Source organism: Dicentrarchus labrax, unplaced genomic scaffold (genome assembly GCF_905237075.1).
Source record: "Dicentrarchus labrax unplaced genomic scaffold, dlabrax2021, whole genome shotgun sequence".
Classification (NCBI taxonomy): Eukaryota; Metazoa; Chordata; class Actinopteri; family Moronidae; genus Dicentrarchus; species Dicentrarchus labrax.
The window spans coordinates 18,056,676-18,077,253 of record NW_026136707.1 but is presented as its reverse complement, the minus strand read 5'-3'; the positions used below and the strand labels follow the sequence as shown (position 1 = coordinate 18,077,253).

The window sequence follows — 20,578 nt, the reverse complement described above, 5'->3', positions numbered from 1 at the left end:
AGTGAATGGCAGATGAGTATAGTGACAATATCATTATATATTAGCAATATATACTGTAAATGTATATATCTTACCTGAGAGAAAGGCAACCTTCTCCTTGAGGATGGGAAGTACATCAATGGCCTTCATATCCTCATTGCGATGAAACCCTGGAACGGAGAAAAACAAGGAGGTCAGCAACCACAATGCTGAAACAGCCAGTTGATAAGCAGAGTGACAACAGTTACTTCAATCTGTGTTTCTATTTTCACACCAATGTGACCATGTGACATATTTAGTATTCCATGACTCAGTGTTTTCTGCTTGTCATTGCTTGTTTTAATACAGACGACAATCAAGTCTCTCAAACATACCCACTTTATTTGACAGACTGTATGAAAGGCAACATTGTTGTACAATAAGCAACATTGTTATACAGTAAGGATGTTCCATCCTTATTGATGTTCCATCCTTATTGTTAGGGTTCCGTACACGTTAGACAATACCATTGTTCAAAATGTAGTGAATTCTGGTTATAACTATGGTGAGCCAAGCAATGGTATTATTACCAGTTTGGAAACAATTAGACTGAATGCACATCAAAGTAACAACTTAAATAACAAAAGTTATTATTATTTGATTCATAATAATATAATATACATAATTACTAGTGCTGTCAGTTAAACGCGTTATTAACGGCGTTAACGCAAACCCATTTTAACAGCGAAAATTTTTTTATCGCGAGATTAATGTTCTCTTTGGCCTAGCACACTTTGTAGTTTTTTTCACTAAGTAGTAACGTTAGAAAAACTACAACACCACACCGGATCTAGCTAGACCGGCACGCCGCACACACTTTTGTAGTAGAAGTAGTAGTAGTCGTTTTGAGTGGATGGCGAGCGCGAGGATGGATGCCAATAATATTCTGAATGAAAAGTTTACTTTTAAAAAGTTGCCAAATGGTTCCATTGACAAGACCAAAGTGATCTGTGTGTTTTGTCGTTGTGAACTGAGCTATCATCGCAGCACGTCCAGTCTGAAATACCACTTGATGGCCAAACACATAGCTGATGCGAATTCTCCGCCCCCTCGTCAAAGCCAGGCGACAATGGATGATTTTTCAATAAAAACAACATTTGCACAAAGCAAGCCGATCCACTTTTCCATGTTGAAAAGAGCATTAAAATGAGAAAAAATAATGGGACAAAAAGAAATCAAGGGTCATTTAGAATAGATAAAAATGTGTGATTAATTGCGAGTTAACTAGGACATTAATGCGATTAATCGCAATTAAATATTTTAATCGTTTGACAGCACTAATAATTACTTATTAATACATCGTTTCAGCACTAAATGTTTAGCCTAGCCTGATATACTTTCCACCATGGTCTCGCCTGTTCTGGTGCTGCATGTTCTTCAAATGTCAACTCTTTTGCCTCGCCTCCTCAACAGATGGCACACTGGTTAATACCAGGAAGCAAGATGGAGCAATTCAACATACACACATTTACACACACAAACACAGAAACACGCACACTCACACCAGCTGACTTTTATATATTTGGTGTGTCAGAGCAGTCAGCCATGAAGACAACAGATTTAGATTATCCACTGAACAGAATAATGCAGAGATGTGTGATATAGTCAAATACTATAACATTTCCACGGTTAACGCTGATGCTAAGTCAAATTGCTTTTTTATTCAAATAGAGTACATTTTCATTAACATTACAAATTCTCTATCACAGCCACATAAACACATTTATGCCTGCAAAACACAAGAATCTATAGCTGAAAGCAAGTTAGTAAAAAATAAACGTCAGCCATGATATTGACATCTTTGACCACTTAATATATGAGTGCATGTGAGTGCGGAGGTGGAAGGCAGTGCTTCTCTGCAGATGCAGTTGGCTGGTGATGTCATCAGATAGCCCTCATTCAAACTCTGAGTCATATCTCTTACATACACACACACACACACACACACACACACACACACACACACACATATATAAAATATACCAGGAGCATGTATTTGAAGGTGCATGCTAACAGAAAATCATATAAACTATAGATATGATAGTACTGATAGTTGTATGTGTCTCTATCACAGCCACATATCGTAAATCACTGACACCAACTGAGCCCAAACTGAGTTATTTGCAACAGCTGACAGGCTGCCAGAGTACCGGTGTTACACCATAGCGAACAAGTAAAACAAACTTCTGCCGTAGTCACGTCTGTTATTAGCACTAATTTTGAAGAGTAAGGACCATACCAGCATCTAATCAGACAATCAATCTAAGTGACATTTGCAGGTACTGTATGTTTATATGCCGTTAAAATCAAGGGAGTGGCAAGCCAGGTTCATCGTTTGAGATGAGCCTGGCTTGCGCAGAATCAATCACTGACGAGCACCACACAATACAAGCTGGTTAGATTTGTGTCTGACTTGATGCTGACTTGCTCTGACGTCATAACCTCACAAGGTCGAGGCAGTTGCAGTTTTTAGAGCAGCTGCTCTCCACCAACTGCAAGATTCAGGACACGATGGGAAACACCTGGCTGTCGCCAGAGCTGACTGATGCTCAGTTTTGATCACAAACAGCATGTTTCATTGAAGATCCTAATTTTCTGTGTGATTGCAATATTCAACATTAGATTGTAGGCTATAAATCTTGTGTTGTGCAATGGAGGTTTAATCTGTAAACTCTCTCTAAAAAAAACTCTCTACATAATCTTGTGTGGTTTATAATAATAATGTTTATTTATATAAAAGAATGTAACGTTAAAAGTTAAAAAAACTTAAAAAAAACTACAGGTTGCCTGGATCTAACAGGATGTAAATAGTTCTGCGGCTTCCTGTATATTCATTGAAGGCTGCTGTAAACTGTCCGTCTTGATGGCTGCTGCACTCCTGATCTTGTCCACTTTCCAGCCAAGGCGCAGTTCATCTCAAACAAGCCTTATGATTGACTATCTGCCCAGTCACAGCGGGACCTTAGTTCAAACCAACTGCTCCGGACTTTCGTTTTTCGGAGTAATTCGGTCTTAAATCTGAGGGGCAGCAAAGGAGCACCTAGCCTGCCAAAAACCCAGAATAGGAAGATTATGTTACATGTAAGTAGTGGAGACAGAAATGGTAAATTAATGCTATTCCAACGCGTGTGTATGTGTGTACGCACATTTTTCATTCCATCCCCGCGTTGTGCCCCATCGGCTCTCCCCAGTCAAAAAAGTCTGTATACACCACTGAGTTAAATGTGCTGCAGCTGAGCAGCTAATTAGCTACTAAACTAATGTTAGCAGTGCACTTTTCCCCAGTGTATGTTTAGTGGCTCATTCAACAAGCTAAGACGCAGGACACGTACAGGACATGTGTTCACGTTTGTAAGTTAGATAAGACAACAGAGACATTAGCAGGAAAGCTAATGCGGGTTGATCAAAGTCTGTGGCTCTTATGACAGAATGCATATATCCATATGTATGCTGTAACCGACAAGAAAATGCAATGACATTTCAATACATCACATTGTCAACTCACAAACTAGTTATATACAGTACTTGTATTTTTGTTGCTGTGTTTGTAAAAAATGACAAAATGGGATGAAAATGCAATCTGGGGAAAAAAACATGAAAATATGAGAAATATTTTCAAGGACTGTTTTGGTAAACAGAGCTTAGCGGTCAAAAAGGGAGACAAATAAAGTAGAGGAAAGAGCCAAGAACTTTACATAAAACCCTGTGCTGCTTTGACAGTTATAATATAAACATTTAATCACACTGACTACGAATGGAAATGAGCTAATTAGATAGTGGCTAGACTGCTGAGTGCTGAATCATGCACTCATACACACACACGCACACAAGCCGAACACCCTCCAATAAAAGTCATGATTTCACATTCATTTTAAACTACAGTAAAACCATAATCTCAAGCAGAAGTCATTGATGATTCAAAGTGAAAAAAAGAGTATTTGCTTTCAAAATATTTCAGCCCGCAGCTTGATACAAGCACGGAGTGACAGTAAAATAAAGACATTTTTCAACCTGAATATCATTAAACCTATGACTGCTTCTCCCAGGTTTCAAATGAGTTACAACCCGAGGATATGAAAAAAGAGATGTGACAGAATGCAAAGTAAAGACAGAGGGGGGCTGACAGAAAGCTACATAAATGGATGGATAGATAGATGAAAAGATAAATGGATCAAAGGCAGACTGAAACGGAGAGGGACAAAGACAAAGTGTGTGGTATGAAATGACAGGAACAGAGAAGCACAGGCTGATAATGATTCACGCAAGACAGCGAAGAGAAGAATATGGGGACAGACAAAACTGCAGTGTACAGCGAGACAGATAATAATACAGACAGAGGAGACAAAAAAAGACAGCTAAATAACGCCTACAGGTTTTAATGGCTCCTCTAACATCAATTTCATCCACGGTCTGAGGGAGTGAGGAGCGGCAGTCAGGCCTGGATGGCAGCACATAAGCTCACAGTGGGGATGGGACCGGACTGGACACAACCTGACTCACAGATAATGTCACAACCAGCTGAGACAAGATGGGACAGAGGTGGCAATAATGGCTTCATTCTCTTTCCACGGCTGGCGAGAGGGGAGAGAGAGGTCAAATAGCTAAGGCAGTCCCTCGCAATCCATTTTTTTATGATCTGCCTCTCTGTTGCTGGATGTCTCTTTATAACCTGCTTGCACCCGTTTCTCACCCAGCCCCCCACCAACACACACACACACACACACACACACACACACACACACACACACACACACACACACCAAGAAAATGGTAAAAAAAAACTGAGCATGGCAATAGTTGAAAGCAAAGACGTAGACTTCATTCTGTCTTCAAAAGAGCGATTTGGTGTGTGTATGTATGCAAAACAGCACCCAAGCCGAAAGCAAAGCAACTTGCACTTTGTGTGTGCTAGGTTGGCGTGTGTGTTTCCTGTGAAGTGTGCCCAGACACATTCCTCACCGTGGTGGTTTATGTAAAATACTGCCACTGGCACACAGCCAACACTGACCTCTGCAGCCTTGCTAAATCTGCAGTTCGTCACCTTTCTGAACACCACACCAGGCCAAGTATGGCAGAGCGCTGGACATGCACTTTGGGATTATGTCTGTAGTAAGCTAGAAACCGATGTGGATGCCATATAAGTTGCATATCTTAATGCTGCAACACCGGATTTTGGAGATCGGGTTGGAAAATTTCACATAAAGTGTTGCAAGATCATAAAAAAATGGAAAGCTGCAAAATATAAACAGCTGCTAGTGAAGAATAAGTTGCCTCCACTATATCATTAAAACTTGTAATGTCAACATAGTAAACTAGGCACAATGCCGCAAGTACACATACAACCACACAGCCTTTTCTAGTTTTGTCATGTTTATATGAAGCAATAACCCATACAATATCCCACAGACATAAAGTATTACCCTACACACTGTGATTCATGAAATCCCATCATTGCTTCTTGCTACACAAACACACACCAACACACCAGGACACACAGACACACACGACAGTCTCCTCTCTTCACTACACACAACCCCTCATTTACAAGTCTGCCGAGCATGAAATAAAGCTATTCAATCACAGGCTGCTTGTTCATAACACACTCCTAATGAGAGCAATCCATTTTACTGGCAGCCTGCACTCAGTGCCCAGTAAAATGAGTCAAAATGCATAGTGTTCGTCCAAGAAATAAGGTTTAAAGCTTTTTTTGTAATTATTATTTTTTAAATTTAGAATTCAAAGCAGAAAAACCTAAAGCCCTAACCCTATGGACCTTCACGTTTTAGAGTATAACAATTTGTCATATTGGTAATTTGCATTGCCACTTAAGCTGTTGGTGATGTTCTTGGTGATTTTCACATATTGTAGCTAGCTCTTTTCCATTTAATAAATATGCAATAAATAAATCAGTTCAATGTACGCAACATTGGAATGCTGCAAGAAAAGGTAGGGAAACGGGGGAAAAAAATAATTCATTTTTTCCCACAACTGTGCATCAAAATAATTTATAACGCACCCATGGATCATCATGTGCTTGTAGGCCAATTAGAGTTATTTTGTACTAATGCAAACTTTGTATGCTCAGTGATGGCTGCAACTTCTCTAATTGTGTGTCTTTATGCAGCTCAAAGGGCAGCCAACCCTTTTGGTTGAGCAGTGATATTCTTGTAAAACACACAACCACAGAATACAGAGGTGAAAACACAAAATTGTAGCTTACTTGGTTTTAAAATAATTTCTCAGTCTATGTTTTTGCAGAGCTTGATCACTGTGAGAGTATTTTCCATGCAGCTAGAGCACTGAATACACTGCATTTTCACTCCTGTTGCTCTGCATGAATTTTGAAAGCAAACAGACAGAGAGCAAGAGGCAGCAACACAGATTCACTCTGCTCAACCCTTCTTTTTGTCTCTCCACAAGGATTGTGCCCTAAATCCTTAAATTCACATTGCTGTGTAGCAGAGGCAGTAGGCTACAACAGCACAACACACAGACAGTGTGCCAATCCATTTCCTTTTGCCCTCCTAACTCCAGGCTGGAAATACTCACATGCTGAACTGAATACACTACTACAGAACAGATTGTGTTCGTGCCTTGCACCAATTTTTCACACCACAGGCTGAAAACATCCTACATCTTTTAGGATCCAAACTGGGTTAGAGACTTGTTTCTAGAGGGCTTTAATGAGATGCAATGGGGAATGAATGCACTAAGTTTAGATCAGAGTGGAAGAAGTTCATAAACCCCTGACCAAAATTGTAACATGTGCAGGGATAAACAAAACCAATTTCACCTACAAGCATCAACACATAACCCCAAAATGAACACAACTGCATATTCGTGTCGGCTTTCCACAGCACGTCGGAACAGACTGCCTCAGAGCACTGTGCCAATCCCTTTCCTTCCAATCCTTTAGACCACAGGCTAGACTGTACATGGTGCATCTGCACAGCCTGGCACGCCGCATGATGCCAATCCTCTGGCTCATAACCTCATAACCTCAAACTCAGAGCAATTACAAGCTAGGCTATGTGTGTAATACAGCAGAACAGACCAGGCCCGCTACATAATACTGCAGAAATCTACAGTGAAGTTCCCCTGGTTGTTAGTGTTGACCACCTTAGCATGATATTAATAATACACATTCCTTCAGCCAGCAAGAATAACTGTGGTAAAACCGAAAGATTCAGAGCAGTTGTCACTATAAAATACATTTTATATCAATGTACACCCAGCACTTGACTATTCAGCAATATTTTATAGTATAGATGCAATAAATGGATTCTCATTATTTATTTGTAATCACAGCTGTATAAATGTAAGCTCTTTTAGAATTTAGTGTCTGTTATATACAGAGATTTACAGTGCATGTGACTGTGATGGATTTCAGATGGTTCTTTCATTCTTCAAGCTCTGGGACAGAGTCCAGTATGTGAACCTTACTATGAGTTTGAGTGAAAAGAGACAACTGGGAGGCATTTGTCACACTGCTCAGCCTGGTTTGGCTCATTCTGGACCGACTTGGACTGGTTCAGAATGAGGGGATCTTTTGGGAACAGAGCAGAAATGGAGGAAATGTGGGAGTGGATTGGTTTAGTCATTATTGTGCTAGAGTTAGAGGGTGTGATTGGTCTTACGTGTGTGTGTGTGTGTGTGTGTGTGTGTGTGTGTGTGTGTGTGTGTGTGTGTGTGTGTGTGTATCCCTGTGTGAGTATATACATGTGTTTTTTCAGGCATACATTGGTAATTTGGTGTTTTTAAATATGTGTATGCCAGCTTGTGTGTGAGTGTGTGTTCTGACCTGTGTTTCACTGTGCAGCAGCATGACTGGCACCCTTTGCGGAGCTCTAAGAATAGTGCTCCCTTGGAGAGAGGGATGTGCCATTTTATAAGCTCTTTGGGTAAAACTTAACAGAAGAGGCGGAACCCAGGCAGAAAGCAGGGCACAGAATTCACTTCAGCACAACACACAATCGATATCTCACTCTGAGAAATGTAAACATCAGTGTCATCCAGGAGACTTCTGGCACCAGTGGTACTGTGTCAACAGCCAGTGTTTGCAGTAATACCAGCGAGCTCTTCTTTTTTGTGATGCTGTGAAAGTTATAATACATTTTTGGGGCAGAGAAAGGTCTAGCTAATTCTCGTACAAATACCCAAATCACCTGGGAGTTTAAAACAAGCCAATAGCAGCTCTTTGAGTTGCACTTAAAAGGTCAAACATAGATATACTGAGCGGTCTATAACACTTAAGCTAAACTTATTAAACTGCTGACTTTCACAGTTTAATGTTGATCTAAAACTGGGATTCTTTAGGTATTTCACCCAAGACACTTAAGTGAACAATTCAACTTTTAGCTCTGTAACCACAGCTTTTTTCTCTCTACTAACGCTATCAACTCTCATCGTGTGTTGACCTGCCATATGAAGATGCCATGTTGTGTACTATTTCTGCTTAACCCCCTAGGGTGCAAGGATATCAGCCTGTATTTGCCCTACATGTTGTTGTGGGCAATATGAGTGATGAGGCTGTTACAAGCAGGTTGTCTCATGTCTAGAATAACAGCAAGCGTACGTTGCCCCGGTGCAACAGGGGGCTAAGATTAACAAACTTTAGAAGTCCATCTCTCTCTTGTTTGGCCTCCTGCTCTATTTCTCTGTCTTTCTTTCACTTCAACTCCTATTTCCTATCTTTTACTCACACACACAGTCTTTCTATCCCTCCCTCAGATACAAAGGTACTTCTAGCAGCCTCTACTCTACTCCAGTTCTTTGACCTTCAGCCGGAGCTGGCAGGGGGCCTGGGGACTGTGGTGAGCTCAACTTTCATCGGGTTTCTCATATTGTTGTTACAGTGTGGCTTACAGTAAAAATAACACTTTGCTCCTACCACAACCCCTCGACCTGGATATAACCCCTAAGCATAGCAAAAAAGGGTATGAATAAGTCATAACAAAAGGGAAGGGTAGGAAACAAGAAGTAATCTCATGGTGTAGTTCTGGCACTGTGCTTAAATGTTCAATCTGTAACTGCAGTGTGACACCTTAAGATAAAGCAAGGCCGTCCCACCACTGAGGATATGGTAAATAAAAAATAGTGACAAATGCCCATCACAAGTTCCCAAGGCTGTTGTTGTTGTTGATTTATTTTCTGTTTATCGAGCAGTCGGTTCATCAACTAATCATTCAAAACCAGCCATGATCACAAACTTGTCCTGCTCAAACACAAATGTGAGTTATGAAGAACATAAATGTAATGTAAAAGTAACCCTTGACCACAATGTGCATATATATACTTCATAACTGAGCATGACACAACAAAAGCTTAGGGATGACAGAGTGAAACCTAAGAGCTCTCTGAATGAACAAGTCATCATAAAGTGCAGAGAGAACAGAGAGCTCTGTAAATACGTTCACACCATTCAGTCCAACAAATACCCTGAATATAACTCTTTTTCTGTACAGTGTGTAAGCAGCTAAGGGGCAATGCTAAGACAAACAATGGTCAGCAGGCTTATGCACGCCAGTGTTTGTGTATGAAGGCTATTTCACTGAGCTGTTTGTGAGACCAGTAAAATACACAATCAAAGCAATTTCAATGCTGTATAATGAACTACTGTGCTCACGCTACTGCAGTGCTACACATAAACACCACATACATTTCTCAGATACCACTTTTAGTGCTGCAACATGCGTGTGTAGTAAAGTCAGTAACAATAATATGCTCTAAAGATGAAATGCACACACAAAAACACACACAACCTGGAGACTGTGTAGGGCTGAGTACTTGCTATACAAATAAGAAAATGCCTGTTACTATCTATGTGATGGTAGCTGTTTCATTTGTAATCTGTTTGAGGTTGTAATAAACCTTGACAGAATATAAGAGCTTTATATGTTCTTATTATGGTGCTACAGCTGTTTCTCCATTCCTTTCACACCTCAGTGAGCCTGGATAACAACCTCACCTCCGTGTACAATTTACAAATCTCCTATTTTTTCTTTTTTTTCTCTGTTTCTCATTTCACATGTGGCATCCTACCACCCTGTCGCTCTCTGTATTCTCACCTCCCTCTGTTGACTCTATTGACTTCCGACATACTTAGTGTTACCCTAGGCTTCACTATTGGCAACCCTCTGTGCCACTTGCCGGTAAATAAAGCCTTTTGGGGGTTTTGTGTATGCAACACAGCTACATTTGAAAGGATAAGAACATGTGAGTTAATGTAACACCAACCGTCAGCACTTTTGACAGGCACAATCCCATTGGGGCATTGTCAGTGTCAGGAACAGACCTTTGATTGTAAATACTTGTCTTGTCTTTATCGACCTGCCACAACTGCATACATTTATACAGAAGGACTGTCGTAACAATTCCTCCTGGGGTGCATAAAAAATGGGACATCTACATTGTCTGTTGAGTGTTGAGTGAGTTTTAAAAGTTTGCAAATAAGTTTGATAGGTCATCTAATGGATGACATGTTTTCGTTTCTTTGAACAGTCACTATCAGGACGCCAGAAAAGCTTTTACGGGGTCGGACAAAGTACTTTTCTATTGATCTTATTATAAAAACCACAAGGTCCTGTATAAGGACAAAAAGTTGGGAGACTACAGATGGAAATTAGCCTGAATGGCAAAATCTGGGACATTTACATAACTGACTTATGTTATCATGTTAATTAATGTGCATTGTCCCTTTTTAAATAAATAAATGTCAAACTTCAAACTTCCAGGACAAAGGGTTTACCTGACCCCACTGAAAGGATTGATCAATTGATTACACAGTCGTCATCATCACAAGTAAGAACTACGACCTGTGACAAGTTTTTGTCGCAGGTCTTTTAAAAAAAATTAAACTATGACAGAGACCTTCTAAATCGTCCCTCAGCTTGCCTTGTTGTCATCTAATTCTGCAGTGCTCTCCTCAAGACAAATAGCACTATTTCTCCTAATCGCCTCACAGCAGTCATCTCCTCAGACATCTGCATTCATTACCACTGTAGGCACCAAGTCTTGGTGATTGAGCACGAGGGGATGAAGAAGAACGCTTCCATTTTTATTGAGAGTGATGGCCGTGCCATCCTCTAGCTACCTGATCAGAGTGTTTGGGGAGGTAAAAGTCAAGTTTGATGCTATGGACTGTCTAATAGTTCATCTTCTTTCCTGTGTTTAAGGCATAGGTCACCTGTCCTAGTTGACCGGTTTCAACTCTACCATGTCTAGCATTCAGTAAACACAAGTTGTCCAAATAAATAGTACATTTTCTTTGTTTTTCTATTTATATCCTAACTAAAACAGTTTTGTGTCTATGTTGCATAGCACAAGCTGAGCACAATGACCCATATACTAAACTGAAAACAGGGCAACTTAAGCAACGGGGGGTCAGCAAAGTGTATAAAAATACAACAATGTGCATATGTGTAGTGGACTTTTGTGTTCCCTTACTTCCTAGAAGCAGCCCCTAAATTATGTCAAACATAAAACACATACTATACATTCAGAGATTGATTAGCAGTATGTGTCAGCTTTTACAGAGATCTAAATGTTACAGTATCTTCTAGCCCCACGTAAAATCACTAACATACATACAATAGGCTCACATAGTCCTTGCAACAGATTTAATTACTTGTCAAAATCATTCAGACAGACTGCACTATCACAGGAGAACAGAAGTCATCACTCAGCCTCACCAACATTGACTGAAAAAAACAGGAAAAGAGGGACTCGCACAACTTGACACAAATTGCCACAGAGTTAAATCAAAACCTGAATCTCACTGACAGAGCCTCAGTCAACATTATATGCCTCACAACAGTATTATTTACTGCATGGCTTTTGTATTTGTTTGCACTATATTGTAAGGAGTTCCAGTTATTTTATTATCTTGGGAATTGCTATAATGCAGCTGCATTGCACCAGACAGTATGCACGTGTTCTCCATACTACTTTATGTCCAGGAAACAACACAGGAATATGTAGAGGGTTACGTGCACGTCTATTATTCAGTCATACAATCCTTCACTCCTCTCTACAGAGGCTATAGGCATACTATTGTTACTGATAGCAGTGCAGTGGATAACTAATAATCTGCTAAATAGATCATAAATGAAAATAGCAATTTACATAATTTTCCTTAAAATATGCAAGAATCCATCACTGCTACAAAGAGAGTTGTGGTTTCAACACATGCAAAACGAATGTTCAAAGGCTTAAAAAACAGTCAGAACCAACTACAATGCAAAACTGCAGCTGAAAGCTACAGGCTGTGATTTGGTCAGTTTTATTAGGGGGCGATTCGCTCGTCTCTCCCTCAACTCCGCAGTTAACAAAGGGGAGATTTTCTAATTTGCATTATAAAGACTGTTTTTCATCACTCTCACATGTCTTGTTTGATACACTGTACAAAATGATGAAGATATCATATTAAGTGCTGGTTTACACTGATTAAAAAAAACACCAAAAAATGCAACACAAAAATAATATCTAAAATATTAGCACAAACTAAATATTATGAGGTGCAATGATGTTCTAGATCATTAACTTTAAATTATCCTTAAAGTTTTAAAAGTGTTTTCCTAAATATCGCTCTACCAAAGTTAAAATAATCATGTTTTTTGACTGCAGACATTTCAGCAGTACACTTGACATCATCTGACTTGATAGGAATCAAAATAAACAGGATTCTGGATAAACATGACAAAATACATATAGCGAATACTGTACCTGAGAGTCTGATCAGGGTTTTTCCAGCCTGGGCATACTGCCAGCTGTGGTTATCCAGCACTGCCATTGTAAACCAAAACCAGCTCTGAACAGTCCTGATCAATCTAGGCCAACACTACACCCTACAGCGGTTATCACCCTACCCGTTCTATCTTTCTAACCATACCATTGTTGTATGGCGAGGATGCAACTGAACAACTGCCGGGCCATATACTGGGCAACGCCCTGCCACCCACCGAGCTGCAGAAAGCCAAAGGCACTGCCAGCTCCTTTTTGCCTTCACCAACTGGCTTCATTTTTTTTTTTTGCTGTCCCCCCCCCCCATGTCACTAACCCCTCCCCAAAACAAGATTTAGTAACAAGTGCTGCTTTGCATTAAACAGTTTCTCTCCTGTGTGCTAGCTACTCACAGGGGGAAAAAAAAGTTAAGCCAGCCAAACAGTTGTCGCTGGTGGATTTCCGGGTGAAATAGGCTTTAATAATGATTGGTTGTAATCTTCTCCCTGACTAATACTTAGACTCTGTTGGTGACTGTGAGCTTTTGCACTGGGGCACTTAAGGACCATAAATGTAAATAATGTCCTCCTTGTCATCTTTACAAGTGTATTTATCAAGACCACATTAAGTATTTAGCTACCTTAAGAGACACACACTGAGAAAAATGTAAATTCTCAAGTAGGCTACATATGAAAAATGTAAAAGAAGTTTGTTACATGAATTGCAACAATTCTTGAGTTATTAGTCTTCTGACACAGTATTTTTAGAATTGTTTTTAAAAAGAAGGAGTCTATGCAAAACTAATATCAAACAATGTATTTGTTGTAGAAAGCAATAAAATAATTCATTAATATATTATCATTTGCTAAGCATTATTTGACCCTTTACGTCATAAACCTCAAAAAACATCTTCATCTGTGCGTACATTTATTGAGACTAAATTATCTACCCAATATTAAACCAAGTGTTTTATGAGCATGGCTAAATCTGATCCAAATACTCAAGCGTATCCACTTTCATAAAACAGTTGCTTGATTGGGAGCCAACATCTTTAGAACAGAGGAAGCGAAACAAAGAGCTTATTCACTGTTTACTTCTAGAGAGAAATTAAGCTTCTTTGTTGACTCTCTCAAAGGAAAAGTCAAGGCGGGGGTTACCACTATTTTTCCAAATTGGGAGGTAAGCTCCGATAAGCTCTAAAAATGGGTTTTACGAGACATGGAGCTCATAAAGCGAGGCCAAAATAGGTCATGATCCAGCAACTAAAACTCCTGCGATTAACAAGCAACAGCCCTCAAGCTGCAGCAAATTCATTATCTTGATATAAAAGTGTTGACATAATGGACGATCTGCAATACATTATGTGCAGGTATTTTGGACAAAAATTCAACCAAAATAAAGTAAAAAACATACACATTTGAATGCACATTTTATATAATATCCTCCTCTACAGCACTTTTTGGGACCACCTACCAACTTTGTTAGGTGCTGGTTCCACAGTGAGCCGACCTCTCCTGTCCCTGAGAAAGCCCATGTAGTGGAAACGGAACAACATGGCCAAACTAGCCATGTTCTGTGTCACAGATAACAATCAAAAGTGTACCGACGTGACACGAGGGAGCTTCCAAATGCGGTGATCCTGTGGGTTATACACTGTAACTCGATCCCCAAGACTGATTCCCTAGTTTTGAAAGGTGGATTAAATAGTTCTTATTCAAGCACAAAGAAGCTGAGAGCTAACTGTGTTACGTTGATGGTGTTCATGTCTTGTCTCAGAGTGTGAGAGAGTTGACAGCCTTCTCTAGTCTGTGGGAGCTGAAAGTATGGTCTGTCCTGCTGTATGTGTATGCAAGCGTGCCAGGTCACATATCTGAACGATCCTGTTGGAATAAATAGCTGAGAGGGATTGTCACCTCTGAGAATGAGGCATGAGTCAGCTGTAAGGGATATATAAACAGATGAGTGAATGTGTAGTAGGTTAGGTCTTTCCAGCTGTAGACGCCTTGTTTGTTTATTATGCAATGGCATAACATACACAATGTGTTATAATAACCTCTTAATATAGATAGGCTCACCATATTCTAGAAATATTGATAATTTTTTAACTCATAATTTATTTTCTCTTTTTGCTATAGCCTGTCTCTATGGCCTCCATACAACATATCACTGTTTCATGTGGCACTGTTACTGTAGCAGAGAGAGAGAGAGAGAGAGAGAGAGAGAGAGAGAGAGAGAGAGAGAGAGAGAGAGAGGGAGAACAAGAGCAGAAAGGCCACAAGAGAAGTGGTGAGTGTGAGAGAGATGGACACTATAAAAAGCATAAAAGCCCTTTTCAGCATTGAGCCTCCATGTGCATCTGTCTGTATACTGTTGTAAGCCCACAACAGTATACTGTACAAACTCACTGGGCAGCCAGCTGAGTCGCATCAACACATCAATGAAGTAGAGAGGAGGACGCTTTGTACGGCTCAGGGAACACCATTCATCAGCTTCCTCTATCCAAACCATGCTCCGATTGTCCCGCCAAACAACAAAACCAAGCCAATAAACCACAGTGCACCAAATAACACTTGACAGGCAGGGTGCAGGGAGAGAGAGAGAGAGACTGAGGGGGACAGAGAGAGAGAGAGAGAGAGAGAGAGAGAGAGAGAGAGAGAGAGAGAGAGAGAGAGAGAGCATGCTTCTGTGGTCCACTGTGTTGCTAACTGCCACTGACGAGGACAGAGGAGGAGGGAGAGAAAGTGCTTGAGACAACACACCATGTCAGCTGTCCTTCATTTATTTTAGACTGTTGTGGCCCAAAGCAGATTGGACTTGAACTGTTGATAACAGATAGTGGGAGAAAGATGATGAGAGAAAAGGAGTGGGATGACATGTTTACATAAACAATATCACAAAAAAGTTTTTATTCTTAGCTGAGGTCAATAGAGAAACAGATTTTTCAAATACAACTTAACATTGCAATGTCTCCATACAAGGCAGACAGAATATTCACATCATGCTGTCTCACCATCACATGCCTCCATGGCACCAGAAAGCCCAGAAAATAAAGATTAATAAAAAGAGCATGGGTGACAAGAAGTCGGAAGTTGTGACGGAAGCAGCCATTCATGAAAAACAAACACATGCCATCTTGTGTGGAAAGCAGTCTTACTGGTGCTCAGTTACTGTATATGTGCAATCTTGTCACACCACCGTGCGAGGAAATGTACACTGATTCTATTTCACCCCAAAATTCCCACATTCATTTAAACCTAGAATTACTACAAATGGAGAGATATAGAAAGAGAGAGATCTTACAATAACATTTTTTGCCAAACACTTTAAACCACAAAATGTGACGATACTGCATACAATAAGTGCATTCCTGTGTGAGACAAAACATAAAGGAACATTCCCCCCATTTGGTCAGTCAGCCTAACCATTACCTTAGCTGACAACACACTAGAGCAACAGCTGAGCTCTGATAATAGGATTATTTACTCCTAGAAACCTCAGGGACAAACCCTAAAATCAACACAAGGTTAACTTAAAAAGCAGTCATTAACACAAGTGAAGTGATGAAGCTGAAACCTGCACTCTAGACATGTTTGTTACGTCATGGTGAGATAAAATAGCAAACAAGAGGTTGTATAAAGCACATCTATGGTAAACAACAGACAAATATACAGGATACTTAAAACAATACAGCAGTGAGTTAGTGTCTGTTCTTTTACTGTTGGACTAAAAAGGAAATAAAAACAAAACCTGAAATAAAGTTTCAGTGCAAACTCATTCAAAACGGCAAAAAATTGTGCTGAGCGACCTCGTTGTCTTTTTGTAATTACTTTCTTATAAACAGTACGTATAATGAATGCCTCTAACAGAGCATTGAATGATAAACAGGGAATCAATCTCTGTGGTTTCTGTCTAAACAAATCAACCAAACAGACCAAAACTATTATAACTGAATCCAATTGTCTTCAGTGTGACTGTGTGTGTTTGTGTGCACCTGCAGGGCTTCCAGCTTGCTAAAAGCAGGATAGTTCCTGTTTACAAGCTCAGCAGTCAGAGCCAGCTCCCAGAGGAAGACACACAAAGACACACACACACACACACACACACACACACACACACACACACACACGTCCAGACCTTTGGTAGTTCTGTTCTGTACAGTGTCGTTTTATGATGTATGTCTATGTGTGTGCGTGTGTGAGTGTGCGCCCAGGGAGAGTTTGTGTGGATTGTTGCTGCTTGTGTACATATGCATAATTTTCTCCTCTCCTGTGCACCTCTCTAGTCCTCATCCTAACTTAATTTATTCTGTTATCCTCCTCCCACTCTCATATTCTCCTCATCCATGTCTACCACTCATCTGCTCTATTCCTTTTATTTCTTACCCCTTCTTGCCCTGTCCGACATTCCTCTCTGGTCATTCCCAATCCTATCCTCCGTCTCCTAATCTCGCCTCTCTGCCTGCCTCCATGTCACCATTCCTCTGTGAATAGATTTTCACTAGACTTGTCCTCAACAAAGAGCAGACAATGTCCTGTTGAGTACACACACAGCAGACAGGGAACTACAGGCTATGGCTCCATAGCCTGTCTCCAAGCCAGGAGGCGGCTAGTGGATCCCATGGCTATCCACTGTTATTACAGCCCTGAAAACAACTGGCTTATGCAAACAGGGTACCACGGGACTATCAAGAATATCTGACTTACATGCATGGATACACACATGCATGCTTGCACAAACACCCTGATAGAGTGGCTAGTGGTTGTTACATGCTTGCTCTCTGCTTTAACCATCATGCCACTGAAACCTTACTTGCTCTGGAGCAGTGCCTAATATATAACACTCATTGCATGTGAACAAAATTCTGTTTTACAGTGCCAAAATATCAACATAAAGAAGTAAATAAGCTGTGCTTACTGGTGGGAGTATGTTTGCAACTTGCCAGTTGATTTACAACAGTATTTCTACAGAGGGAAATATTTCACACCAATTTAGGTTGAGCAGTTCCAAATCTAATCTCATCTAGTTATTTTCATATTTTGTTGAGGCTCCCAAGTGTCTCAGTTTCTAACTATCCTCCAAGAGGAAAGGAGGGGGGCTGAGGGCTGAGTGAGACAGGGAAACAGATAGAGGTAAGAAAAATGAGAAGGAATAGAGAAAAAAGGGAGGAATAAACATAACTTCAGACGGGTTTGTGTCTGCTCCCAATTTAGGATGTTCTCTTCAAGCCATTTAATTGTAGGTCTTTTTACGACTTTAAGGCCTGAACTTCAAGCAAACAACACAGAACCACATGGACTCCACCCCAACTGCATATAGGTAGGATACCATACATAGTCATGTTATACTCTCTGTTTTTATCTGCAGGATTCTTCTATGGGAAGTATAAATAAATCTGATACCAATGTAATAAGATGCTAATAAATCACAAATAGCACAGAGTGACAATTTATTCTGAGGAGAGAGATGGACCTACATAGTAATTCCTTGCACTCCTCGTCTCACACAGTAGGTGTCACTACATACTCTCATCAGTAAAACAGTTACTCATGGGCAGATAAAACCTATATGGTAGAAAAATATGAATGTAACATCATCAATTTCTGGAGGACCATTTTTCAGTGTGACAGTCTGAGACTTCTTTAAGTCCAGCAAATATGCTCCCAAATATACTTATCTTAGCTTTAGTGCTCAGCAGCAGGGGATGCTTTCTGGACATTACTCAAAAAACACATATGCTATTTCTCTTTAAAACCAAATCCACTCCAAATGAAGGAAGCATTCCCAACATTCCTGACCCTCATATCCCCATCATCCAGCTGCAGCATGAATCTATATTGACGGGCTGCTTAAATATTAAATGCTTATGGGTCACTAAACTTTGTTTCACGGCCAAGAAGCTCATCTCTCACTGTCCACACAATGGAAGGGTTCAGGGTGTCAGTGGGAATGAGAGAGAAAACAGGATTATTTTCTCATTTAAGCAGTCTCATGACTCTCAGGATACAGTTTGTACAATGTACACCTTAAAACAGCACTGGAACCTGACACAGTGATGTGGGATATTCTAATTAAGTTCATCTTAAAAACACCTTATGTTGAGATTCATGGAAATCTACTGTTAATCTTATAAAGTATGGACTGTGTTCCCTAAAGGATAAAGCTACTCATGCCTTGAAAGAATTAGAAGATAATTAAATGGTTTACACTACAAGGGGACACAGGGCAAGCTAGATATAACTATCCATAACATTAAATATTCTTTCTCTGAATCAGTATTTCCTTTTATTTTCCTTCATATCTTCTTCTCTTTAAAATATCAGCTGACTACAGTTTCAAATACACAGTATAAACACACTATTTCTGTTACATATCTTGCTTTTGTCCTGGTAGGCCCCATTTGACACAAACCTGGTGAATATGGCGCCAAAGTGAAAGTCATGCTTTGAACAACGTCATGTCATCTCCAGCACTCATATTAACACCTAATTGACCAGCCAAGAACAATATGAACAAGTCAAATACTCGGTCAATCCCAGGGTGAAGAAGTGAAGGTTATAAGTGCAGGTGAAAGAGGCTTGGTAACAAGTGGTGGGAAGTCTGATTCTTTACAGAGAGTGCTTCACTTCAAGCTTCCTTCAATTATTTTCATTAGTTCTCTAAATTATATCAAGATTGACTAAAAAACTAAAAAGAATTGCTCATTGTCCACATATTATATGAGATTATCAGAGATAATGGGGGAGAATGGGTGAAGTTTTAGACTTTTCAATCAGTGTGACTCAATATTAGGGGAATCTTTCTTTCTAAATTCCACATTTGAATATTGCAATTTTTCAATGTATAAATTAAATATAATCTGTTTAGGGTTAATTTAATCCCATGAAATGATCATTTTGTATGCATCTTGCATGATTGTATATGCCCCTGTGATCAGATTAAATATGCCTTGATAGTTAAAATGATTTAATCTAAAACATTTTCATCCCGATGAACATGAGCTTCTCCATGAGCTTCTCCAATATGCACAACCACAGAACATTGAAGCTATTTCAGAGATAAAGAAAGGGAAACTAGAAACTGTGGTTGTGTTCTACACAATGTGTATAAGTGTTGTTGGTTCAGGTAGATGCTGAAATGATTTAACAGTAGATAAAGATTAGCAATAAAGTACAAGGGAAGCAGATGAAACAATATGATCACTATATACTTAAATTAGCATGGCTTTAAAAAAATTAAATGTAACTTTTGACTTCTTGAAAGAAGAAATAAGAGATTCTTCTTCTTACAAATGAAAAAATTAACTCATCGGAATTTTAAACAAATCAAAAATGCTGAGCTCAGTTCATTCAGGAATTTTGCTGCTACAATCTTACTTGGTCTGGTATGACCGGATGCTCATGGTGGCTAATGTTAGCTACTGTTAGCAAACTTTATTCAGTAAATGACATCACTGTATCAGCTGACTGACATTATGACTCTTCTCTACTTGTGCCAGCAAGTGTCACTTATGGCCACAGTGGCCGTTGGTCAGCAAAAGCTACATATGCTAGCTTTAACGCAATATTTCCAATTTAACACAACAGTAATACCAAATGAATGCCTTGTAGCTCCAGACTCCAACTGAGTCATCAAAGGTTTGGGTCTTTACTCTGTGATCTAAGGCTCTGGGCGTTAAGAATACAGCAACATCTGTCAGTTATTAAATTAAGATGCATTTGTCTTTTATGTTGGGAACTGCTGGCAATGTGATGCTAAACAAGTCAAGCCTTTCTGTTCATCTGCTCCTCTGGTGGTTACACCCCACTCCATGTAAACACAAACCTTTGCAGGAGGAGAACTG

The 20,578-nt window shown here is 39.8% G+C and overlaps 1 protein-coding gene across 5 annotated transcripts in view; it reads right to left on the bottom strand.

The window, feature by feature from the left end:
- Positions 1–20,578, bottom strand: part of triob (trio Rho guanine nucleotide exchange factor b) — a 105,339-nt gene that overhangs the window by 66,392 nt on the left and 18,369 nt on the right. For 4 of the 5 annotated variants that reach the window (XM_051406301.1, XM_051406296.1, XM_051406299.1 and 1 more), the window contains one exon: positions 75–149. In XM_051406301.1, the coding sequence (XP_051262261.1) occupies positions 75–149 (75 nt within the window). Of the gene's footprint in view, positions 1–74; positions 150–12,741; positions 12,824–20,578 lie in introns of those variants that run through there. The other variant, XM_051406297.1, reaches the window with a different exon arrangement.